The sequence below is a fragment of the Fundulus heteroclitus genome, unplaced genomic scaffold, assembly GCF_011125445.2.
Source record: "Fundulus heteroclitus isolate FHET01 unplaced genomic scaffold, MU-UCD_Fhet_4.1 scaffold_52, whole genome shotgun sequence".
NCBI classification, from domain to species: Eukaryota; Metazoa; Chordata; class Actinopteri; order Cyprinodontiformes; family Fundulidae; genus Fundulus; species Fundulus heteroclitus.
In genome coordinates, this window is record NW_023396945.1 from 2469801 (window position 1) to 2496318 (window position 26518).

At 39.9% G+C, this 26518-nt stretch overlaps 2 protein-coding genes and 1 long non-coding RNA gene across 4 annotated transcripts in view; 2 read left to right on the forward strand and 1 right to left on the reverse strand.

Moving 5' to 3' along the window:
• The window catches only part of LOC118560932 (potassium voltage-gated channel subfamily KQT member 1-like), a 299911-nt gene that overhangs the window by 237708 nt on the left and 35685 nt on the right, over positions 1–26518 (reverse strand). The gene's annotated exons all lie outside the window — the stretch shown is intronic.
• LOC118560933 lies at positions 7201–14164 on the forward strand. The gene is made up of 6 exons (XR_004929692.1): positions 7201–7694; positions 9609–9674; positions 10353–10415; positions 13121–13210; positions 13545–13712; positions 14084–14164. It is a non-coding gene; the product is annotated as an uncharacterized LOC118560933 (long non-coding RNA).
• LOC118560931 lies at positions 10672–13114 on the forward strand. 2 transcript variants are annotated; one of them, XM_036132492.1, is made up of 2 exons: positions 10672–12209; positions 12969–13114. In XM_036132492.1, the coding sequence occupies exons 1-2, from the start codon at positions 10806–10808 to the stop codon at positions 12996–12998; spliced, it is 1434 nt and encodes a 477-aa protein (XP_035988385.1). In that variant the 5' UTR covers positions 10672–10805; the 3' UTR covers positions 12999–13114. The 2 variants fall into 2 exon arrangements, with proteins under 2 accessions (XP_035988385.1, XP_035988384.1); XM_036132491.1 differs by having other exon boundaries at positions 10672–12205; positions 12965–13114.

Here is a 26518-nt window from a genome sequence, read left to right on the forward strand (position 1 = left end):
AAGATATTTTGGCTTAGCTTTACGTATTCACATGATGAGGTTTTTTGAGCCTGAACTTTTGCATCTTTTGCCACTTAACTTCAAACTGAGCTAGAGAGGCAGCAGGTGTGAATGCTAAATTTGTTGGCTTGCTCATATAGTTTTCACCTCTTCTTTCCACTTGCAACTTACTCTGTATCAACTCCCCCCTCCCCACCCCCAACGCGTTTTCCACACCAAACGAGGTGGCTGTAATAAAAACAAAAGAAAACAACAACTTTGCCTCAAATGAGACCATTACAACCCCTCCCAAACACACACAACTCATCACTTTTGCCAGAAAAGAGGCCTAGCCAGCCCAGCTGTGGCTCTCGTCTTTACCGTCTAATACCCATGACCTTCACGCTCTCCCTGTCAGACCTTTATTACTGTGTGCCACATGGAAAGGAGAGAAACAAAAAGAAAGACAGAAATGCAATAAAAGGCCACAGATGGGTGTGGAACTACACAGCTGACAGAGTGAAAGCGAGCTTTTCACATACCAACGCTGCTGCTGATGACTTCAGTGACCTGAGAATGGCTGGCAGATGTCTCTGCCTTCAGCAGTTCAGGACAAAATCTAATTAATTTGGAGTTGTATCCTGCACAGTTAAAATACGCCATTTTTATCTGTCTTTTACCTTCCCGTTTCAATGTCCGTTGAACATGAAATAGTCCCAGCATAAAATCTAAAAAAGCTTTTTGCATTATGGCAAAAGCAGTAAGGCTCCACTTGTGAAAATAAAATTTGTTGGGCTCATTTTGGTTTCAAGACCATTCTTATGGCCACATTGCCAGACAGGACACAAAAAAGAAAAGAAATGTGCAATTTGTATCATTTTACCAATGAGTTACAGTTTCAGCATATGTGTGTGTGTGTGTGTGTGTGTGTGTGTGTGTGTGTGTGTGTGTGTGTGTGTGTGTGCTTTCGTTTATCTATCCTGGTGGGGACATTGGCATGAATACACACCAACACCATGGGGACCAAAAACACCATGGGGACCAAAACCATGGTCCCCACGGTGCGAACCACTCCAGTGAATAGAAAATGACTTTCTAATATGGCTGGTGAAGTTTCCTGAGAAGTCCCCAGCAGGCCGTTTTTTGTGACTTTGTGTTTGCTCTATAGCAACCCCAGAGGTCAACCCTGGTATAGCAGTGTGTACACAAAGTCCCCAGCAGGCTCATTTTCTGAAATTGTGTGTGTGCTCTAGAGCGCTACCAAAGGCCAAACCTGGTATTACAGTGTGTGAACTAAGTCCCCACCAGTACTGTTTTTTTTTTCATACAGGCCCCACCAGCACTTTTTATGCGACTGAATGCCATTTTTGTCATTAGAATGTGTTTATTATCCTCTTATACACTTTTTGTTACCTGATTATTACATTTTGGGTCTCATATCTCATGAGAATTTAATAGAGTTCACATTGTTTTTTATTTGTTGAATTTTGTATGCTCAATACAGTTCTCTTTTCTTTGTGCAGAGTTTGTGAGGTATTGGGTGGTGGGTTTAGCCCCTAAAAGTTTAACATTTGTGCATTTAGATAATTATAGATCTTGTGGTTATCTTAATTTAATCATTTTGTGCTGTTTTTCAGTTGTGAAACGCAGTTGTGAAACAGTGAACGCACCACCAGTCAGCGCTGACTTGTTCAGTGAACTTACGCTCACTTGCGTACTGTACACAGAGAGAACTGCCACTCAGGGCAAAGGACTTGATTCAAGTTTTGTAACTGTAGCCTACTGCTAAAATTAGTGCTGTGTCAACTTGCCAACATCCATGTAACGTGTTCAGTGAGTGTACAGAGCTGAGGACTCCCGTGCAATACATGTATACCACTCAAAGTAGCACTGTGTCTCCCGCCAGTGACCATATACTATGGTCCATGAATGCACTGTCCTTCAGTACTCACGGTGAGCTTGTTAAAGAGTGAATGTGAACCTCAATCAGGGCTGAATCATGAAATGAATGACGCAACATTTTGCTGTTTACCAGTTCAGGGAGTTAGAGAATTATGCACTATGCAGTCAGGGCTCCTGCTAAGCACTGAATGAGCCGGTGAATGCAGTTTTTGAATGAATCTTTTTAATGAACGGATTCTAGTGATTCAGTACAGTCAAAAGAACTGTTGAATGGGATAAACACTTCTTTTGACTGTACTAGTAAGCACTAGTGAAGTGGTTCAGAAGAAATTACTCAGTTGTGGGAGAAACATAACTATGACCTGTTCAACTGTGTTAAAAGTAAACATATATGCGAGTACTCTCATGTATAAATGTAGGTTGCCAGACTCTGCAAAAAGCATCATTTTTTGCAACACACTTAAATGCATCAGCTACATCCACATACTAAGCTACTCAAATTATGTTTCACTGTACTGTAACCAAGTATCAATTTGTCCCTCTTTCAAAAACAAGAAACAAAGATGAAATCAGATTCAAATGTAATCAGCAGGAATTTATTCTGGGTCTGGCAGTAATGGCCTACCTAAGGCCAATAAAATAAAAGATTTTATGGACTGGAACATACCTTCCCTTTAAATCAGTGTCTGTTTGTTTAACTCAAAATATGTTTCATTGTAGTGACACAAGCACTAAAAAAAAATAAAAATAAAATAATAAAATAGACTTATTCCAGCAACACAAATAGATGCCAACAATATAAATGAAATATAACAACTCAAAATCTTGTGTAATGTCTGTTTTCAATCAGTCTCTTTTCAGTGTTTATCAAAAGTAAATCAATCCTTTTGATGAACAGTCAATCCTCATCACAAATTGTGGTTTTAATCTAAGGGTATGAGTTAGATTGTGAGTTGACAGTGTATCAGCATATCTGCAATTCAGTTGTTAAAAGTTTTCATTCTGTATGATAAAAACTAACATATTTTTTTTAGCTTTTTTCTGATATTGTACATTAGGCTTCTTTATGTAGTGTTGTCGGTTGTGCATTCTTTTAATGGGGTTTTCATGAGCCCTTTTTGGTTTTTAAGGAGTTTTATTTTTAATAGTCAGAGCCGCAATTTGGTATTTCTTAGTCCAGGAGAATTAAATAAAGTGCCAGTAAAGGAAACAAAATTTGCATACCCCCCAAAAAATACTATAGAGCTCGATAGAAAGAAAATGTTTTCCTGTCCTGGGACACAACGGTCTCTGCCTGGCTCTGGTCCACCCACACTAGCAGGAAAACAGTGTAAGAAGTGGTGACTTGATGTGAAAGATGGCTAGTAGAGACTGGCTACAGCTTGGCCATGTCTTCTCCCCTCTAAGCATTATCCTAGTGCTAACCCATGAACTTTCCTGCTCTGAGGTCGCTGCTCTGCAGACGTAAAGCAGAGCTTACTGTTGTGACTCTTAAAGAGTGTGGCTTTTGACGCTGAATAACAGACTTGCTAGATAACCACTGGGTTCCAGTACCAGCACAGCAGCCAGAGATCACTGTAGTGGAAAACGGCTAGCATTTATCTTTTATCAGTATGTCATTGTCAGTGTTAGCGGCTAACAGCTAGCAGCTAACAGCTAACATCAGCACTTTTCTGTTAACAAATTAAGCATCCTTACACAGTCAGAGAACGTAGGCCCCTCTGTCATGCTCACACAGTATTATCAAAGCTAATTTAGCTGTCTCCAAACTCTTTTCACTGTCTTCCTGAGTTCTAAGCTTATCAATTGCTGTTGTTTCTTATTATCACAGTGTTGACGGAGAGCACGGTTCATTGCAGTTGATTTGCAGATACATTTTCAATAATTATTTAATTATTTCCACAGTGCTATAAGGTTTGGGTTAGGTTATGATTAGGTTCTCAGCTGTAATGGAACAACCCACTAGTGTTCTGCACAAATACTACTGCATAGGGAACAATAAGTGGACTTTTTCCTGTTTAATTTTAAAATGGGCAATCTCTATACTTGCTGTAGCTGTAGCCTACACATATGCATAACTGAAGCCATTTTGTATGTGTTAGAGCAGCAATGCAGCAGCACGACAGAGACAAGATGTGAGGTCTTAAATTTGTTAAAACTTTTAATCTAAAGGTATGAGTTAGATTGTGAGTTGACAGTGTATGAGCATATCTGCAATTCAGTTGTTAAAAGTCTTCATTCTGTATGATAAAAACTGTAACACATTTTTTTAGCTTTGGTAATAGGTAAGTCAAATGCTGATATTGTACATTAGGCTTCTTTATGTAGTGTTGTCTGTTGTGCATTCTTTTAATTGGGTTTTCATGAGCCCTTTTTGGTTTTTAAGGAGTTTTTTTGAATACTCAGAGCAGCAATTTGGTATTTCTTAGTCCAGGAGAATTAAATACAGTGCCAGCAATGGAAACAAAATTTGCATACCCCCCAAAAAATACTATAGAGCTCGATAGAAAGAAAATGTTTTCCTGTCCTGGGACACAGCGGTCTCTGCCTGGCTCTGGTCCACCCACACTAGCAGGAAAACAGTGTAAGAAGTGGTGACTTGATGTGAAAGATGGCTAGTAGAGACTGGCTACAGCTTGGCCATGTCTTCTCCCCTCTCAGCATTATTCTAGTGCTAACCCATGAACTTTCCTGCTCTGAGGTCGCTGCTCTGCAGACGTAAAGCAGAGCTTACTGTTGTGACTCTTAAAGAGTGGCTATTGACACTGAATAACAGACTTGCTAGATAGCCACTGGGTTCCAGTACCAGCACAGCAGCCAGAGATCCCTGTAGTGGAAAACGGCTAGCATTTATCTTTTATCAGTATGTCATTGTCAGTGTTAGCGGCTAACAGCTAGCAGCTAACAGCTAACATCAGCACTTTTCTGTTAACAAATTAAACATCCTTACACAGTCAGAACGTAGGCCCCTATGTCATGCTCACACAGTATTATCAAAGCTAATTTAGCTGTCTCCAAACTCTTTTCACTGTCTTCCTGAGTTCTAAGCTTATCAATTGCTGTTGTTTCTGATTATCACAGTGTTGACGGAGAGCACGGTTCATTGCAGTTGATTTGCAGATACATTTTCAATAATTATTTAATTATTCCCACAGTGCTATAAGGTTTGGGTTAGGTTATGATTAGGTTATCAGCTGTAATGGAACAACCCACTAGTGTTCTGCACAAATACTACTGCATAGGGAACAATAAGTGGACTTTTTCCTGTTTAATTTTAAAATGGGCAATCTCTATACTTGCTGTAGCTGTAGCCTACACATATGCATAACTGAAGCCATTTTGTATGTGTTAGAGCAGCAATGCAGCAGCACGACAGAGACAAGATGTGAGGTCTTAAATTTGTTAAAACTTTTAATCTAAAGGTATGAGTTAGATTGTGAGTTGACAGTGTATGAGCATATCTGCAATTCAGTTGTTAAAAGTCTTCATTCTGTATGATAAAAACTGTAACATATTTTTTTAGCTTTGGTAATAGGTAAGTCAAATGCTGATATTGTACATTAGGCTTCTTTATGTAGTGTTGTCTGTTGTGCATTCTTTTAATTGGGTTTTCATGAGCCCTTTTTGGTTTTTAAGGAGTTTTTTTGAATACTCAGAGCCCCCAAGAGCCTGTGCCCCTCATAGTGCTCTTTTTAAAGCGCTGCATTTGAACCCAACCCTAACCAACATTCTTCAGGCCTTCCTCCAAACATATGCCCGAGGTTGTCAGCAGTATTGTCTGAGGGTTACTCATTTTTGTCACTATTACCACTAAAAACAAACAAACAAATTAACAAAAAGCTTCACATTATATACTGGGCCTCCAAAGTGCTCTCTGAAACTAGGCCAGGAATGGCTTGTGTCCATGAAATGGGAAAATACTTTTAATTATAGGTTACTATTAATTTAGTCAACAACTTGAGGATACTAGGTATTTGATATATTCAATCTACTGAATATATCAAATATCTAGTACAGCCAAAGTAGTAATTACACTGCATCTAGATTATTTAGGTCAATAAAAAGTAAAGGTTTAGAAAGTACAGTATTTCCCTCTGAAATGTAGTGGATTGTAAGTTTAAAGTTGCATAAAATAGAAATACTAGTAAAGTGGGCTAAAGTACTTAGTTAGTGTCCACCACTAGTATAGTGAAACTTTGGTTAAGGAGAGAGACTTTAATGTTAATAATTTTCTAGTTTGCAGTTTAGTGTTAAATATAAAACATTAGTTATTTGCAGCACTAGTCTGTAAAGCTCCCCTGTGAGCTGAGAAGTGGAGAAATATTGTGTGGTCCTCTGCCGAGCCTCAGTTAATGGCCCATCAGCTTCAAAGGGGCCGCCCTCTGCAGAGCAACGCCCTGCCAGCTGCAGCTCTGCAGGTGCACGGTGCGCCCCTCCCCCCCTCCCGCTCCCGCTCCCGCCCCCTCCGTCCTGCTCTCCCCTCCACACGGCGCGACGGGACCGCAGCAGCAGCAGAGAGTTACAGGAGTTTCAAGAAGCGGGAGCTGTCCAACTCGACACCAGCAGCTGGTAAGTTTTAAATTCTCTTATTTTTGATTTAATCTGGCATGATTTTTAAACGATAGGTTACGATTAACAGTGATATTACTCGATAAGTTATGATAAACAGTGATATTTCTCTTAACAGAGTAGTTAGCATAAGCCAGTTAGCGTTAGCTAACCCTGCTAACGCTAGTGTGTTAGCAGGGTTAGCTAACCCTGCTAACACACTGGTGTTGCAGGCTGGTGTTGCTGTCGGCTAATACGGTAAACTACAGGTATTTTGTCGGACTCTACCTCTTAAATATAGCCTCCTTTCCTAAGGCCTCTGTTTACAAGCAACAACCTAATTTCCAATGTAATTATTCATGTAATTATTTTTTTGGGACTTGCTCCAGTTTGCACCATTTATTCAGGGCTGTAACGTTACAGTGCGACAGTTTTGACTGCATATGCTATTAAAAATTATTCTATGCAAACTAAAATGGGAGTTTTGCAGCGAGCTCTGTCTCTCTCCTCTGCTCTGTCTGTGGAAGGTGAGGCTGAGCTCCACACATACAACAGGCCGACAGGATGAAACAGACTTTAGGTTTCACGTTATCAAGTCGAGTAGAGCTCCTTGCTGTCATTGGCAACAAAATCTGTCATTGAGATGAAGTTTTTCAAACAATACAGAGCTTATTATACTGATAATGAACTGTTATGAACAGACTCAAAGCAGACATTTACTGTATGTAGCAATTGAGTCTAATTAGCTAAATATATTAAAATAAGTTTTTTATGAGGCTGACTGCAGCCTGCACCTCCTCTAAAAGCAGCAGTGAGTCTGAGCAGCAGCAAGAGAGGATGCATTTTACCACAGAGCTGTTAACCAGTTTAAAGACCTGTAGCTTTTTTAAACAGTAGTTTGTGTTTGTTATGCTTACTCATGTAAAATTTTAGCAGTGGCATTATCAGCTGCAGCACTGTGCCACTTTTGAAAGCATATAGAGTAAACACTAAAAGATCACACAGGACAAATTATTCTTCAAAAGTCTTGTGCTGTTCCCAAGTGTTGATTCTGTTATGTTATATGTTATATATAAGTTTCTCCTTGTCTCATCTCCTTGCCTCCTTTCCTCTTCCACTCTTTCATCTAGATAGGAGATTTGAACCACCAAAAGTCTCGGCAGCTCAAGGTGGATTTACCCCCAGAGGAGACGACCACTACCACCATTAACATAAACCAGCTGATAGACATGGACCTGCTCATTTCGAAGAATAAGAAGCGTGAGGTGAGATGGAGGCCTGCAAATATTCCAATACCTACAAGTCATATTTTAAATAGCAATTTAATACTCTTTAAACAGTAATATAACAAAAACACAAATGCTATTATCCAACAAATGTAGGCTATTATATTTATTAAAAATATTCAGCAGAATGAACTCGTCACAAACTTTACGACCTTAGTTAGCATACAACAATAAAATATAACAAATAGCCTTGTTTTATTCAAGGTTTAAAAGAATGAATCTGAAGATTTTTTTGAAATGCTCCTATTATGCAGTAGTTCCCTCTGTCCTTGCACCGCCACTGCAGCTTTAATGTGAGCGGATGGATCTTCTGTTTAAGCTAATTACATCTCAGAAAACTACAATTTCTTTGCACAAACAACTTCAGATGGCTATTCAAAGTTACACTGATGGGTTTGTTTACTTCAAAGAAGCAGACATGCTTATTAAAAGTAGCAATCACGTTTCAGTCACATGGCTGACCACTGTATTCAAAGTCATCTTCCATATCATATAAATATTCAGCCATTATTGAGAAAATACTTACCAGTATGCTACAAAAACATTGTGCCTCTGAGTTCATATTACATGGTTGAATTAAGGTACAGGAGCGCTTCAGACTAACTGTAAATGTACTGAGCTTCAGATTAACTCTAAATGCACTGAGCTTCAGACTAACTGTAAATACACTGAGTTTCAGACTAACTGTAAATGCACTGATCTTCAGACTAACTGTAAATGCACTGATCTTCAGACTAACTGTAAATACACTGAGCTTCAGACTAACTGTAAATGCACTCTTCTTCAGATTAACTGTAAATGCACTGAGCTTCAGACTAACTGTAAATGCACTGATCTTCAGACTAACTGTAAATGCACTGATCTTCAGACTAACTGTAAATACACTGAGCTTCAGACTAACTGTAAATGCACTCTTCTTCAGATTAACTGTAAATGCACTGAGCTTCAGACTAACTGTAAATGCACTGATCTTCAGACTAACTGTAAATGCACTGAGCTTTAGACTAACTGTAAATGCACTCTTCTTCAGATTAACTGTAAATGCACTGAGCTTTAGACTAACTGTAAATGCACTGAGCTTCAGATCAACTGCAAATGCACTGAGCTTCAGATCAACTGCAAATGCACTGAGCTTCAGACTAATTGTAAATGCACTGAGCTTTAGACTAACTGTAAATGCACTCTTCTTCAGATTAACTGTAAATGCACTCTTCTTCAGATTAACTGTAAATGCACTGAGCTTCAGACTAACTGTAAATGCACTGAGCTTCAGACTAACTTGTTTGATGTAAACAAACCCATCAGTGTAAGTCTGAATAACCATCTGAAGTTTTCTGTGAAAAAAATTGCAGTTTTTTGAGATGTAAATAGCCTAAACAGCCATGAAATGAAGAGGCACTTCATTCTAAAAATAATATACGGTAGCCATGTAGTAAACAGCTTTCAGCTGCAGGTCAGTGCGTCTTTCTTGGACCAGGTAGCTTAATCACAGTGCTGTTTCATCGCACTTTCCTGCTGTGTCAAATGTGTGGTCAGATTGATAGATCGTTTGGTAAAACCTTTAGTCCTACCTGCCATCTCACAAATACTGCAGAACGTTTTGTCTATTCCGTCTACACTTTCATGACTTAACCATTTTAATTTCTCCTGCCATTCTGGTTTAAAACATTGTGTTTGGATAGGCTGCTGTCCCATTCTCTGTTTATTGAGGAGCAGAAGAGCTTGACGTTTTTATGTGGTGTTACTGGCCTCAACGGCCGTTGATATTTTCATTGGCCTGTCAATTACATTTGAGGGCCAAAATATTATGGCTGACCTAAAGTCTGAGCATGAGACATTTTTCAGGCATGTCAGGACTGACTGGTATTTTGCATGTGCTGACCTCATTTGCAGGGCCAAACCCTCCCTGAAAAGTCAAAAGATCAGGAGGATGGAGAGGAGACAGACGAGCCAGAGGAGGTAAGTGCAGGGGATGTTGCACATAAAGAGTGATGCCACAGATGCAAGCAGGTTAGAATTAGCAGGTTAAAAGCAGGTTACTCAAATTGGGGGAGAGAGAAAGAGAGAGAAAACGTATATGGTTGTGAACACTAATCAGGGCTGTACGCTTACTTTTTTAGGTTGTACTGCTGGAGCTAGCACGTTAAAAAATGTAGTAGCGCACCCGGTTGGATAGTTAAACATGTTTTATTAGTGAAATTCATTTGATATTGATCAGAAATTATGTGAATGCTTATGTTCATGTGATATTTCAGATTTTCTTTTTTAATTCATTTGCAAAAAAAATCTAAAATTCTGGGTTTGGGTTGTCCTCGCGAGGTACTGAGTGGTGATTCCTGAGGAAACTTTTTTTTTTTTTACTTTGACACAAAGCTTCAACATAAGAAATACTAAAAAATTGAGGGTCTGAATACTTTCATGACCCACTGTATATATTAGACTTTTTGGTTGTTACACAGCTGGTTCTCCGTTTCTTACCTATTATACTTTATTTTCTTTGTAACAGTGAAAGCTCAATTTTTATTAATAGTTGTTATTGTATTTATAAGCTGTAGATCTATTTTAACACAAAGTAAAAATGGATTATTCTGTAATTGGAAATTGTATTTGAGACTATGTTTTTGGTAACTCTTTCAGGAAATGGACCAGTGCCCTTCAGACCCAGATGTTCCTCCACTGAAGAGAACTGAGAGTGTCTTTGTAAGTTTGCAGACAAACCAGTGTGTATTTTGAAATCAGTTGTGATGACAAAATTACGAACTATATTATTGTTGATGGGAAAGGCGTAATTGGAAAATTTAAGTGGGAAGTATTTAAACTTACTAATTGAGTCCCATCTGACTTTGACTTTTCTAGCTTACAAAGAAAATGCTTGGGATCTCTGAATATAAATCAATGACAAGCAGTGAAAAAAGTGAGGATGAGTATGTGCCTAGTTCTACACCAGAGTCAGAAGTATCTGAGAAAGAACTCAAACTGCTCAAGTCTCCAACAAACTACAGTTCATCAAACTCGGATGTTCGACGCTTGAACAAAGGTCGTGTGAAGCCTGTGAAATGCAGACAGAGCACATCTTCCTCTTTCCAATCCATGGCAGATTGTGAGTTATCCGAATCCTCCAGTGACACGGATGTAAAAGTCTTGAGGCTAAAAAAGAAAAAAAATGGTGGTCGAGTCTACGATAAGAGGCAGTACTGTCTGTACTGTTTTAAACCATATGCCAAAATTGCACGGCACTTGGATAAGAAACACAGCAACTTGGAGGAGGTAGCACGAGCATTCAGTTATCCAAAAGGATCAGTGGAGAGAAAGCTGCAGATAACTCTAATTCGAAATAAAGGCAATCGTCGCCACAACTTTGAGGTCCTGGAGGAGGGTAAAGGGGTGATGGTTCCCTCTCAACAAAGCACTGAACCAGTGAATGCAAAAGACTATTTGCACTGCACATACTGTGAGGCATTACTCAAAAGGAAAGTGTTGTGGCGGCACATGAAAAAATGCAAATTGGCAAAGAAAAGCATGAAGCCAGGCAGAACCAGAGTGCAGTCACTTTGTGCTGCTGGACAGCCTGTCCCAAAGGAGATCAATGACAAAGTCTGGTGCCTAGTAAATGGCATGAATCAAGACAACATAACAGACACAATTCGGCAAGAAAAATATATTCTGAAGTTAGGAGAACACTTCTATAACAAAAAAGGGACAGACAAAAGCCAACACCAATATATCAGACAAAAAATGCGGGAAATGGGAAGATTAGTTCTCCTAGCAAAGACCCATGGCAAGCTGAAAACAATACATGACTTCTTTCTGCCAGCAAACTTCTGCCACGTTGTGAAAGCTGTGAAGATGGTCTGTGGATGGAGTGAAGATACCAGCAGTTTCAAGATTCCATCCTTGGCGCTCAAACTAGGCCATAGTCTAACTAAAATAGCAGATATTGCAGAGTTTGAAGCAAGGATGTCAGAGAACAAGAAGGCCCTTGAAAATGTGATGACGTTCAGGACATTGAAAGAGAATAAATGGGATGAGTGGGTGTCTTCGCATGCACTGAGGAACCTCAGAGAGTCGAAGTGGAATAAACCTCTTCTTATCCCCTACTGTGAAGATGTTGTGAGACTGCACAACCACATTGACACAGAAAGGCCCAAGTATCGATCCAATCTTGAAACTGCACCAAATAAGAGGAACTGGTTAAATCTTGCTAAACTAACACTTTGTGAAGTGATCGTCTTCAATCGTAGGAGAGAGGGAGAAGTTTCAAAGATGTCCCTGAATGACTTCATGTTGAGAAACACCTTTGCCAGTAATCCAGATCTTGATCTTGCCTTGACTGACATGGAAAAGAAGCTCTGCAAATACTTTGAGCGTGTGGAAATCAAAGGTAAGCGGGACAGAAAGGTCCCTGTCTTACTCAGCCCAGACATGGTGTCCTCCATACAGATGCTGGTGAGATATCGACGACAATGTGATGTGCCAGATGAGAATGTGTATTTGTTTGGTAGACCTGAGGCAGAAAGTCACCTCAGAGGATCTGATGCCATCCGTGCTATTGCATGTGAATGCGGGGTGAAGGACCCTCAAACGTTGACATCGACAAGATTAAGGAAACAAATGGCAACAATGTCACAAGTTCTAAACTTGAAAGAGAATGAGGAGGACTGCCTTGCAGGTTTCATGGGTCACAACATCAGGGTCCATCGACAATATTATCGGCTCCCTGAAGGGACATTACAAGTTGCGAAAGTTGCAAAGTTGCTTATGGCCTGTGGAAGAGGAGAGCTATCAAAATTTAAAGGCCTGACATTGGACGAGATCAACGTTGATCCAAATAGTAAAACCTCACTTTGCACACACTATTTTATCATTTAATGTGATGGGATAAATGTGTCATAGGTTTGTCATGCTGCTTCACAACATTTTTTGCTGTGTTTATTCAGAGGAAGTACCTGAAGACAGCTCTCTATCTGGAAGTGAAGATGAAGATGTGATGTCGAGTCTATCCTCTAACTCATCAGGTACATTCACTGAACCAGTGGTTCTCGAAGTGGGGTCTGGGCACTCCCAGGGGTTCCTGGGTGTTCACAGCAAGAAGGGGATTCATTTTTTTTCACTTGTTCACACCATAACCCAATTACAGAATGTTTTGCAGAACTATTTTGTCATGGGTTTAATAAACTTTATGTATGTAAAACATCTAAAGCTTTTATCTAATGGGGGTCTGAAGTCTAATCTCTGTCAGTTTTAGCGTCTTTGGGTGGGTTATCAACCCTGCTATATAGTTAAAAACAAAACAGGTCAATGTTGCCATGGCTTGTGTTCTCATAGTTCATGGAGAGGATGATTTAGTATATTCAGTGCTTCAAGTGAGCTTTTCTAACATTGCATCTTTATGTTTTTCCTTGAAGGTCTAAGACCAGTGAAAATGACTAGACCCGTTCACAGGACACCTACAGAGGAGGACCAGGAGTCTGATGCTTCATCACAGCTAACCAGAGGTATTTTAACGGAATAGTTCATCCCAAGTCAATATTCAATCATTATCTATACACCCTCAAGCTGATGAGAAATCCTCTAGTTTTTTAATACTCTACAGGCGAACAGGCTACAGTTAATATTTAGGCTACAAAAATATACTGAATTATGTTTGAAGTCAACTGTGTATGTCATGGTTTCGAGACACTTGGATTGCAGCGGACAAGCAGTATGAAGGGTAGTTTTATAGGCTTTTTTGTAACTGTTACCATCACCACCCGTTATATAGATGAATGCTGTGGGATTCCCCACGGCACTCTTTTCAAAACATCATTCTGTCAATCTGTTTGCCTACAGGTAGATCAAGGAACTGGACAGAGGAGGACCATGACTCTGATACCTCATCACAGCCATTGAATCACTGTTTTCAAGATGAGTCAAGACCTGTGAAGAAGATGAAACCCACCAAGAGGACACCTAGAGAGGAGGACCCTGAGTCTGGTACCTCATCACAGCCAAGAAAAGGTATTTGACCAATAACCTGTTTCAGTGGGTGTAATAATCCACTTGATACACAATTCAGATTTTTTTATTATAAATTTCTTTTAATATTGGAGTACTTTACTTTGTCATTTATTGGTTTTTAAGCTGTGCTCTAACTTGTCTATTTAACTTTTACCACAACTTTCTGTCTTCAATGTCTGCACCAGGGAAAGTTTCTGTAATTTTATGTGTTTATATGTAATTTGATGCAAGATACACAAATCAATATCCTCATCATACCTGGAGAAAAAACTTAAATTTTGAAAACGTATTTGAAAATGTGCTTTCTTTAAAGTCTTCAAAGATGCAGTGCTTTAAGTTAACTTTTCTATCATTGAATCTCTGTTTTCAAGACGAGTCAAGACGTGTGAAGAAGATGAAACCCACCAAGAGGACATCTAGAGAGGAGGACCCTGAGTCTGATACCTCATCACTGCCAAGAAAAGGTATTTGACCAATAACCTGTTTCAGTGTATGTAACAATCCACTTGATACACGTATTGAGTCTCGTATGCTCTCAAAACACTGAAGAGCTGCGCCCTGTGGGAAAACTGACGGAAGCCAATGAGAGAGCAGCTTCGGGTCATGTGCTTGTCAAAGTTTGAGGGCTTATGTTGACTCATTAGGCCGGCGCACAGCACACAGGAAGTACATATACATTAGTAAAATACCATTTGGAATTGATTTATAATGAATGCTGACAGGTGCGGAGAGACTAACAGGAGCATCTTGCAAACAAATACTTTTTATTTCATAATTATTTTGCATTTTCTAAATCATTTATGTTTAATATGATTAAAGTACTTCTTGATTCTGAGATCATACAAGTTGCTATATATTATAAAGTTCATATATCAATATGACCTGAGTAAAAAAAATTTAAAATTTCGATGACAAATTGTATTTTTCAGGCTTTTTATCTCAAGCCTCCTTAAAAAATTTCGCCGCGTGTCACGTGACCGATGACGTAGTTCGTTGACAAGCGTTGATCTGTTTACATGGCAACACGTTACTTCCTGTTTGCAAAACTCGCTTTTCTCAAATTAAAATAGACGGATAAAACATGTTTAAAATGTGTGTTGTTTATGGTTGTTCAGATACCAACAAGGAGAACGTCTCCTTACACACATTTCAGAACCCGAAGAGTCCCGGAGGAGAGAAAGTCCTCGCTCAATGGAACCGCCCAGTAGCCGGTAGCCTCTAAGCTTTAGCCTCAGACGCAGCGCTGCCTCACGAGTCCTGAGTGGAGTGTCTGTCCCACTCCAGCCGAGACAATCTCTGAGCAACCTGAGCCCAGAGAAGCTCTCAGCCTGGGTTTACTAACGCTGCAGCTCCTCTTCCTCACTCCTCACACCGTGGGAGTGCAGAAATCTGGCTGTCACCATAGCAACCTGCTTTGGAGCGACGCGTTAGCCACACCTCCTCTCAGCACAGCCCTGCTACCCCGCAAAACCCCGAGATGTTTAAATCCGCGGTGGGGATATCAGCCCTTTGGGTTGTGGGTCTATCGGTCTGCTACTCCGGCGCTCCAAGTATTCTCTCTGCCGCTCTGCTACGCTGCTGCCATCCTGCTGCTCCCCCGATCCGGAGAATATAAGCGCCGCGGGGCAACTAATAAATGCGCGTCCGGTCTTACGTCTAGATTATCAAGTAAAATTCCGGGAACAAATAATGCTGAGACACTGTGGTTTGTTCTGATAAAGATCCTTTTCTTTTATGTGCTGTTTTGGCGAATTTCAGCGGCCGTGATAAACGATGCCAGGCAGTCGGGCTTTGACGAGTTGTTTCCGTGTTTACATCTGAACCGCGATTATAAAACCTGATTCCAGCCCATTTCGTTTAATCTCCTAAAATGTTTTATTATTATATAGCCGAATTGTAACAGAAGCTTGCGCTGTATTTCATGTTAAAATCATCACTTTGTGAATCCACATGTGAACTTGTCGTTGTGTCTCCATTGCACTCTCTGTAGCTTAGCCGGAGCTAAGTCAACGAACTACGTCATCGTACCACGTGACCCAGATGTGGATTTTCCGCCTAGCGGTTGCCAAGGGGCACTTTTGAGTTCAAAAAAAATATCTTTACCAGCGCAATCCCGATCTTAATGCCCCATTTCTGGAAATAAGTTTTTCCGAGTTGGTCGATTTTAGAATCAAGAAGTACTTTAAGTAAATTTTGTCCAGCTATTTGGAGGGGCGGCGCCTCAGCACCCCGCATTAACCGGTCGCCACCGGTCAGATGTTTGCAACAAACTCAACTGAATGGTTTCTCTCCTTTAGGATCTCGCCACAGACCGTCGTTCTAATGAACTCTCCTCCAGATTAAAAATAAACTAAAATAAGGCATTATTTTATCACAGTGCTTACAGACAGGAAAAACTGTTGACAATTTACGATTTACGATAATTGACAATTTATTTTTCTTATAGAATTTGCAATAATAGGCTTATAAGGATTGAACAACTCATGCTGCCTTTTTTATGTTCACTTACTGTTTGCATCAAAATTAGGGATAAGAATTGAGAACCAGTTCCAGTTGAAAACTGGCTCAATCCATCAACAGTGGCAGTGCAGCCTCTGGACTGTCTATAGTGCACACACACACATCTATAGTAATCACCCCTACGAACCTTTATTTCATCTTATTTTATTTTTCATAGATTCATCAAGAAAGAAGAGGAAGATGTGGAGCAAAGCAGAAGTCCACGCTGTGGAACAAAAGCTAATGCACAACATTAAGACTGGCAAGGTTCCTGGGAAAGCACAGTGTCTTAAATGTATCCATGCATTCCCAGATGCACTGAAAGGTAGGACCTGGGATGCTGTGAAATACTATGTGAAAAACCGCATAGACACCTGGAAGCGGCGGTCTACGAGGTAACTGCAAGCTCTTGTTTTGTGTTTGAAAGAGCAACTGTTAATGCAGCTCTCACCATTTGATCTGTTGATTAGCTGAACCTCAGAGGTCAGCTTTTGAAGTTCTGCTGTTAGAGAGCAGTGATCTGCTCAGATTGCACTTTATTTTATGCAATTTATTTCATACATAACAGAAATTTTTTTGTACTGTTATGCTTCTTCAATTCATGGATTAGCAAATGTTTAAAAAAGTTTGTTTAACCCTCACATATTGCTCATATTCTGAGTCATAATTACTCTACACCAGGGCTTCTCAATTCCAGTCCTCGCACCCCCTTGCCCTGCATGTTTTAGATGTGTCCCTCCTTCACCACACCTGATTTAAATGATCAGCTCGGCATCAAGCTCTGCAGAGGCCTGATAACGAGACACTCATTTGAATCAGGTGTGGTGGAGGAGGGACACATCTAAAACATGCAGGGCAGGGGGGTGTGAGGACTGGAATTGAATTCATTCAAATATTTAAAATATTTTACATTATTGGGTTCCAATTGTAGCAGTTACTGATCTTTACATTAATTATTAACATTTCTGTATATCAGTAATGTTGCCTGCTGTTAAAAATAAATGACAGACTTTTCATTCAACATTTGTGTAGCTTGTTTGTATCACTCAGCCTATGGTGTTTTTACACTGGGTAGTTTAATTGTGTGTACTGTTAGTAGCTACTACAGTTTTGCAAAATTGAACAAAGTAAGCAAAGACTGTTTTTGTAACCTCATGTTCCTTTCCCACAGTAAATAACATCATACTTTGCTAACAGCTCAATTATGGCAAGAAAATTTCCATTGTCTGGCTCATCTAGTGTATTTGCGCTGCCTCTGAATGGCATATTCCTGAAGGCTAAGAAGAGTGTTACATCCAGCAGCCGCTTCAGTAGTGCTTTGTTTTTTTTATTTTTGTCTCCATCAATTTTTGTTGTAGGCTGTCAATTCCAGAAGTCTGTAGGAGAGAATGTTGTAGGTTGTAGGTTCTCTCACTCACTTACTCACTCACTCACTCTGGGCCCGGGACAACAGACCATTTTGTCCCCCCCTATGGGCGGCACCTGGTACCAACCCACTTCTTAAGTCCCCATTGTGTTAGTAAATTTCATATGCAATAAGTGAAAAATTTAAAATGTGAAATCTTAACATTTTAAGCGATATATGAAAATCTAAAATCAAAAAAAAATTTGGGACTTGGAACCATGTCTGTATCTCATTTAGAAAGGGTGGTCCCCACCGGACACCTTTTTGTCCACTGTCCCCACCGGGGCAGATAAACGAGTATGTGTGTGTGTGTGTGTGTGTATGTGTGCATGTGTGTGTGTGTCTGTGTGTGTCTGTGTGTGCATGCGTGCATGTGTGTGTGCGTGCATGCGTGGCACATGCAACAGGCTTTCCTAAGTCAACATGCACCCAGCTATTGCTGAGAGACTAAAAATAATATCTAGGTTACAATGCTCTGCTGAGGCTCAAACACAACAAAGACTCAGGAAGCGGTCTATTTACCACGTTGCTATGGTTGCTGACCACATGAACAAGTCAGACAGGGGTGAGTGGTCAAAGCAGAAGTGAGGCGAAGTTGTCTCCTTAACTATCATAGGTCTAAAATACAACTTTCATTTTGCTATTCATGGTGGTGCAGAAGGCAGCTGGCTTACAATCACAGGTCATACTGAGTGCATCTGAGGAACACATTTCAATATTCCTATTTAAATAAAACCCTTCTGGAAGAAACCAATAAAGTTTATGAAGTTAAATGTTACTTTGTGAGTATTTTTCAAAAGTTACCAAGGTTCAACAATTCAATTTAAAATTTAAAGGAGCTATAAGCAAAATATCACCACTACGTGGGCTGTTGAGCACTGTCTGTAGACCAAAACAAGAAGTGTGACAAGCCATGGCTTGTCACACTCGTATGCTCATATTTGGAAAGGATAAATACACAGCAAAAGAGCATCATCTTTCAGAGGAAAAGTAACTCATAACCTTATAATGCTGTTAACAGCAGGAGAATGTTTAGATCCGCTGGGAATGCTCTCTGCCATTGTGCTTCTACTACACTGCTCTGACAGTGGCATTTTATGGGCATGGGAGGGTAGCTATTCACAGGGATGCACATGCATGCGCAGCAGCAGATCACTATTCTTTAGTTCTATCTAAAATAATTAAATTTTGCTTATTGGTCCTTTAAAGACATTTTAAGTGATCTTTTAATGCAGCACCGTGCAACTTTTATGCAAAAGTAATTTCCAGGTTTAGCATCCGTTAAGGCCAATAGCAACACTGCAATGTCGCAAAATCAAACAGTCTCTCGCTGTGTTTTGGAATCTGATAGCAGACCACTTTGGACCAGCAGATTGAGAAGTCATGCAGTTACTTGTAAAGACAAGGCCATATTTACCCCTCTAGATTAAATCCTATGACAGAGAACCAAAAACATGTCTGATCAGATAAGTGTCATGTCTGTTTTGTTTTGTTTTTGTAACCTAGAATTCAGTGACGGCTCTGACCCTCTCAAGTTACATAGGCGAGTTATTGAGAAGGGCAGCCCTAACAGAGCATCAATACAAGCCAAGTGCTTTCAATTGACCTGAAAAATAATTTAATATATTCAAAATTAAGATAATACTTAAGTTAAAATTTACACGGTGCTGCTTTAAAAATTACAGATTGGGCTTAAACAGTGACATCTATTAGTCATGCTTCACTCCTGATTTTCTTAATCTAACGTTCAGCACCAGTGTTGCCAAGTCCGCTTATTATGAGTGACTATGGACTTGTTTTTCCTCTAAAGACACTGCACACACAACAGTTGCAGGTTGCGTTTTTTGAGCGTGTTTTTTTTTTCAACGTAAAGTCACTTATTTGGCGCTTGGCCTTTTTTCCCCGACAGAACTTCTTCTCATTATTGCACTGTGCAGCAAAAGCTATTAAGTGATGTCTGTAAAGCAGCAGCAGCACCTAACCCTCTTTGGCATCAAGCTTTTTATTGAGTAACACTGGAACTTAAACAACCAGATATTTGTTTTTTAATCAGTTGGGCTATCTGGTTGCAGAGAGCCTGCAGGTGACTGCTTCAAATGGATGGCCCCTTGTAACTTGCTAACTGCAGTTTTAATGAAAGTAGTGGGTGGTGCTGCTTCTATAACATGATTGTTTGTGTTTATTCAAATGAGACATGACTAAGGAAGTAGGTAGCTCACCTGAAGTCTCCAGGAAAAAATGGGGAAGGGACATCTCTGTGCTACTCTGTGCTAAAGAGCTAGAAAACCCTTTCACTTTGGCACGTTCTCTGGGATCTCCTAAAGATCAATTGAATCTAACAAAACAAAGATTTAACCTTGGTATCAAAAACTAGACAAAGATTAGTTAGCTATACTCTATAATCTTGCTTGTGTTCCTCACATTTCAGCGAAAACATTTTTGCTGTCTGAGAAAACAAGGTCTTTGTTTAAAAATGGCTATTAAACCCACTGTCCCATCTGATGCCTCGACAGACTTTCTGTAGCAAAATTCTTAAAGGAAAACATGCACAGGGTCTGAGAACTTGGGGAAAATTTGACAGTGCAACTACCAGGTGTGATGTACAGTAGTGAAGTGTATAACTGAGATGTAGAAGCCACTGAGAAAGAGTGAGCATACTGTTTGGTCCATCTAATCTTTTAAAGGGCAAAGTAAACATACCATGTACACTTTAGACCTGCTTGAAAAGTGGAACAGAATGATGGATGTGTACCATAATGATGAGTAAAACTATGCTGACCCTAAAAACATTTACAATCTCTGTTTTGGCGAGTATAGCCAGAAAGTCTGATTATGTCTGTAATAGAAATATGCTTTGTACGCAATAAAACTATGTCTAATGGGACTGCTAACACATGAACGCTTATGACAGAGGACTTGGGTGTTTAAAAAAAAAACGAGTATCTGGTTGCTGTCATTATATGACTATGCAAACTATTATTAGACCCTTTTACAAAACTCTTCAAGATGAGTTTAAGGTGCCTCTTTGGCACGTCTCCATGTGTTTTGTCAAAGGATCGACGTGGCAATGGGGATATAAGTCAGCACACCTCTGTTACGCCCTTGACTCACCAGGAGAAGTAGAGACAGGCGCATATTGGCTGACTTGTGTGGGGAGCACGCTAGTTTCCCAGGTCAAGGGAGTGATGTAGTGGTGAAGTTTGGTTTGCCTGCCACAGGATTTACAAACGTAAACAGGGCTCTGAAAAAGTTTCCGACACGGAGAGAAAGAAGTTGAGATATATAATTTAGATCTGAGGATTGTACATTATTGTTTTAAAAAGAACAGTATGGAGAGACTTCCAAATCAGATGGGTAGTGTTAAAGTTGATGCTAAATGGCACCCCCTGTCATTCTGAACTTCTTCATTTTTGAAAAGTCAGCTGTGTATCTTATTGTTGTCTCCACTACTGATTCATTAAAAGCAAAGAGCAGCTGAGACGTGGATCATCTTTGTGGATTTATGACGGAATTGTTGTGTGAAAGAAACAACAATAATCCCCAGATGTGAAGGAAAGGGCTTTAGGTTTGACATGTTGTATTCATACTAGTTTGAGATCAGTATTATAAATTTTGGGCTTTTCTGGGCAGGCATACCCCACTAACACAAGTAAAAAAAAAAAACTCCACCAACTTTAAATTGTTTATCTTCAATAATTTTAGGTACTTGACAGAAAAAAAAGAAATGCTGAGGCCAGTGGTGTCAGAAGCATTTGTAATGTTGGGGGGGGGGGGGGGGGGGGGTTACATTGGTTTTCTTTCTATCCCGAGTGGCTCACTGTAACTTTTCTGGTTTGTCAAGGTTCTCATTTTAACTGTTTGTAGTACAGCATTTTATTTTTGAAAAATCTTTTATTTTGAAAAATATTAACGTCCACCACCTCCCTTCAACACACGTCTGCAGTTCAATCATCTCTGCAGTTACTTCAACTGAACCACTAGCATGGTAGTCCCAACCCACGGTACCAGGGGACTCATTTTACTTTTTTTTTTCTTTTTAAATCTCCTTTAAATAATGTAAGTCCCCATAGTAAAATATAGACACATATATACACAGAAATGTTAAAACCTTGGCTAAATGCTCATAGAAACCACTGCAAACACCGTTAAAACTATAAGCAGTCGAATCAGAAAGCAACCAAAATTCAGAAATGTGATTCCAAATCTAGGTCACATCTGACTGCTTTACAACTCTTATAACCCCACTAGTGTGTCAGCCAAACCCAATAGGCTCATAGACAGCTAAAGTATACATTTTGCCCCCACTGATGTTCTTTAGCCATGGATTTACCTCTTCCTACTCACATCTTTATTTTTGCAAGTGCTTTCGCTTTAAAGTGTTTGAAAGGAGAGCGGATGTGAAGTGTTCATCTCTAGGGAACCGTGAAAGCAGTGCAGGTTGGACCGAGGGGTCCTGCTTAAATACCGCCACAGTAATTTTGCTGGCATTATTTCCTGTGTTTTACTTTGTTCATATTAGACTTAAATTTTATATGTGTGTTGCAGACACGTGTATCTGACATTTATGAAAAAATACAGAACACATTGTCCTGTGTTGCTTTAAAACGGTAACCTGACGCCGCCAGATAGATTTGCTTTGCATATCCATCTGGAAACCTTCCGTTGAAGTAATTTTGGGAAGGGGCGAAAATACTGATTGGCCTATGTTGGTGATAGACAAGCCAAATAAACCAATCAGATCAACGAAGCATATGACGTACTCGTCAACATGCTCGTAACAGAGCGACGACGAAAACACAACCACAAGCCAAGCTACTCTTGCTGCTGCAGGTAAAGGCTCGTTAGCTCAGCAAAGAAATACTCTGTAATGCCGATAAAACTTGCTCGATAGCCACGCTAACGCTAGTTTCATCGGCTGAAGCCGCCATGTTTGTTTAGACTGAACTGTCCCCCTTCTCGTTGCGTCACACCTCAACCCGCCTCAAAGCCAACGCTGATTGGACGTTCGTTTGGTGAACGGCTCCAAATTTTCTTTAACGGAGAGTAGCCAGACTGATCTGCGAGTGAAACCTTGAAAGCTCGCGAGATCAGGATGGTCTCACGAGGCTATTAAAACGGTGCAACATTAACCAGATAAAGGACGACTCCATATTTTACAGGACAAGTGAAAACCCTACAACTAACTCCACAAACATTACATTGGGGTAAAAAAAACTATCTTGTTGAGCAATTTTGACTTCTTTTTTGGGAATCCTCTGATGTAGGCTACATTATGTCTGAGGTAGGATCAGATCTTGCATCTATATGATAGCTATTATATGAAACTGCAAATTGCTGGAGCTTCTGAAAGCAGTTACTGGGAACTAACAGATGACTCATGGAAATTGTGGACGTCAGAGAAGTGACATAATTAGATTGGACAAAATGGACTGATAAAGGAAAACAGGTGAGCCTGGTCACTTCCAGAATCTGGTCAGACATTTTCTACCAATGTCATATGGGTACGCTCCCTTGCATGGGAGTGTACATTCTCAGTTCAAAATGTTGATGTTACCTTTGTTCTGGAGTCTTTGTCATTTTCCCTTTTTCCTGCATCGTGATCAATAAAAGAGCCCAGTACTGAGCTGTACCATTTCACTGGCTTGTTTAGATCAAATGTGTTAAAGTATAGTTTCTCTTTCAAGCATCATTTCTTATTAAAGAAGGCATTAATAAAAGAAGACTGCTCCTCCAGGGTAGAAGGATCAGGAGGACCGGCGACAAGGGGAGGTAATAAATAATACATACTAGTAAGACAAAGTTAAGTAGATTCCTTCTGAAAAAATGTGTAGTTGAGCAGTCACTTAACATAACCCAGGGCTCATTTTATGGCCACGTAAAAAGTTTTTTAGCAAAAACTAGATATAGTGAGATGTCAATAAGACTGACATTACCTTGCCCACTTGCCATTAATTTTATTTATGCTTGGATGATGCAGCAGTGCGGTGAGATGTTGTGGGTAACCAGGAGTTGAGACGCCCATGGTTGAGTGACTCTCTTTGAACATTGTGTGATTTGCTAACTTTTAGCCACCAACATTGCAAAAGTTAGCATTTGTTTTTTGATGAGTCCAGATAACAAATAATCATTTGTGGCAATGAAATGATTTCCAACATCACAATGATGTAAATCTGAGAAATTTAGAATCTTTTATTGTCTATCATCCTGTCCCTTGATCTGTAAAATGTTACATTAGAATTACCACAGCTTACAGTGAGATCAGAGCAGCATAATATTCATAAATGTGGAAAAAACATGGGAAAAACATATATAGAGAGAATATAGTAAAAAACTTAATGTAAAGCCAACAGCATAATACTCTTGTCAAAACAATAACAAGGCAGAAATAAGGAGAGAGCTGTCAGGCAATTAATACAACCTCTTTTGGAAGGAACAGAATATTGCAGTGAGCTAAGTGTCAATAGCTTCAGCCTTGGAAACCGCACTCTTTTCCAGGTGGAGAGTTGAGCCAAGGTTGAGCTTGACTGAAACCAAACATATTGGAACACATGGTCTCTTTTAATGGTTTCATGCAGCTGCACTGAAAACCGATTTAATTTGGCAAAATTCACAGAAGAAAATTCCCAAAGGCACATTCACATTGACTTTAAGCAAAAAAAGATTATAAAATAAAAAAATAAAAAATTGTTGTCTGCTAAAAAAATCTTTTCAGCGGGCTGTTTGACTAAAAACAAAGAGATCAGCATAGCAGACAGAAGCAGGTTTGGGATTAATGGGCATGCAGAGGGTAGTGAAATGGTATTTACCCTCTAACAACTTTCCTCTGTTATTATTTGTACTTTTAAGGTTAGATGTTTCGGATCATAAAGCAAAGTTTAATATCAGACAAAGATAAGCAAAGACAAAAGGTAGTTTTCGGGTCATAATTTAACTTAGAAGTAAGGGAAAAAAAAGATATAATAACCTACATGGCCCATTGTGAAAAATGTATATCCCCCTAAACTTAATGAAATGTTGTAGCACTCTTGCCAACATCAGCTCATACTAAGCAATTGCATAAACTGGGAGTAGCCATTTTACATGAAAAAAAACTTTGGCACATGGCTGTTTGTATAAATATTTTACATGCATTGAAACCAGCGAAAACCCTTTGTTTTATTTTTAATCCAGGAAATCAGAGATGAACTTCAAAAGATTCAAATACTTAAACTTTTGTTTAAGATTAGTATTGGTGCTTTGCCAGCAGAGTTGGAACTCTCCCATTTCTACTATTTCTCCCTGTCTCCTTTTTAATGGCTGTGATTGTGGTTCACTGGCCTCCTAAAGCCTTAGAAATGGCATTTTAACTTTTCCAAAGTGATAGATGTCAATGGTTTTCTTTATCCTTAAACTCCTTTAGAACAGGGTATGATTTGCTGCTTTTGAGATCTTTTAGTCTACTTCAGGCTGCCAGACAGGTTCTTTTTTTTTTTTTTTTTTTTTTTAGGGGATTTCTTGTTTCTACAGGTCTCAAGTTAACAATGCCTTGTTAAGGCTGAAATCACATATTTGAAAAACATGGTCCATCCCAGTTAGATAAACTGGGATGGACCAAATAAAGAAATCTTCAAATACTGCTGGTATGCAATGTACTGTATACAGTCACCTAGGCGAGTAACTCAGCATGTGAGCCAACCAGCCGGGAGGGTTTGGAGTCAGGGGTTCCCCAGCAAGCTGTGCAGCTGTGCTACTGACAGATCTGTGCAGGGCAGCGTGCAGCCGGCCTCTCCAGACCCTTGGCACATCAAAGCTCCAGGCTCTAAAGCAAGCCCCCGTCACTCTCCGGCCAGCCACTTCAAAAGGCTTCGAGGCGCATCACAGATCCCCATCAAAGGGCCCTGGACATAACTCATGCAAGCAGGCCAGCCAAGAAGATATGATTAAAAGCACATTATAGAAGAAAGGTGGGAGGAAAGAAAAAAGATTTAGCAGGCATAGACAGTGATATCTTTTTTAAAGATAATGCAGCTCAGCCTTTAAGTCCTGCAGAGTGGAGAAAAAAACTAATAGAACTAAAATTGAATAGATCAAAAGTGAAAAGACTTCTGTTTTAAACTATTTTCTTTTCTTCTCAAAATACTCACTGTTTCTTTCCCTGTTATTTTCCTTTTTATGAAAATGTCTCACCCTTGAAGGTCACGACTCAGATCATTTAATATAAGCCACTGGCTACACAGCCGATTCACACCTGAAATCACTCGTTGGTCGCAGCAAACGGCCCCTGAATGGTAGCATTGTTGTCCCCTTGGGGGGCTCAGACAGCAGCTCACCAGCAAGTGGCCACAATGGGATCCTTAAAGACTGGAATAATTTGACTAAACGCACGGGATTTGTGAACACGGATTATCACCGTTCAGCCAGGCAACAAACTGACGAGGCAATCAAACTCCCCACCGCCACCGCCACCAAACCTCCTCAGCAAGGGCAGCATTGTTTTCCGATGAGATTGGACCCAGGTCGATCACGTTACACCGGGTTTAAAGTTCTGCTTTGGTACAGAAGCAACAAGTAAACACCAGCTGGTACACGCGCACGTGCAAAAGGGCTCAGCACATTCGGTTTTCCAGGCAGGAATAATCTTCCGAAGCTTTTTGAGCTATCATATTGTGCACGTGAAGCTTTCAGTGTGCCACTTTTTAGCCATCCAAGATGACTATCTCAATTTCCATATGTTCCATGCCTTGCCCAGTGAGCTTATGCAACTTACACAATATTGCTGTCAAAAAAAAGTGTTGGGTGGCAACGCTGAAGCTGCTGTGCCTTTTTCGCCACTCATGATAGCTTCACTCTCATTCTCCCCTCGCACTGTTGCATATGTCCAAAACGTCAAAAGAATGTGTTATGGACTGTTGAGAAATCACTC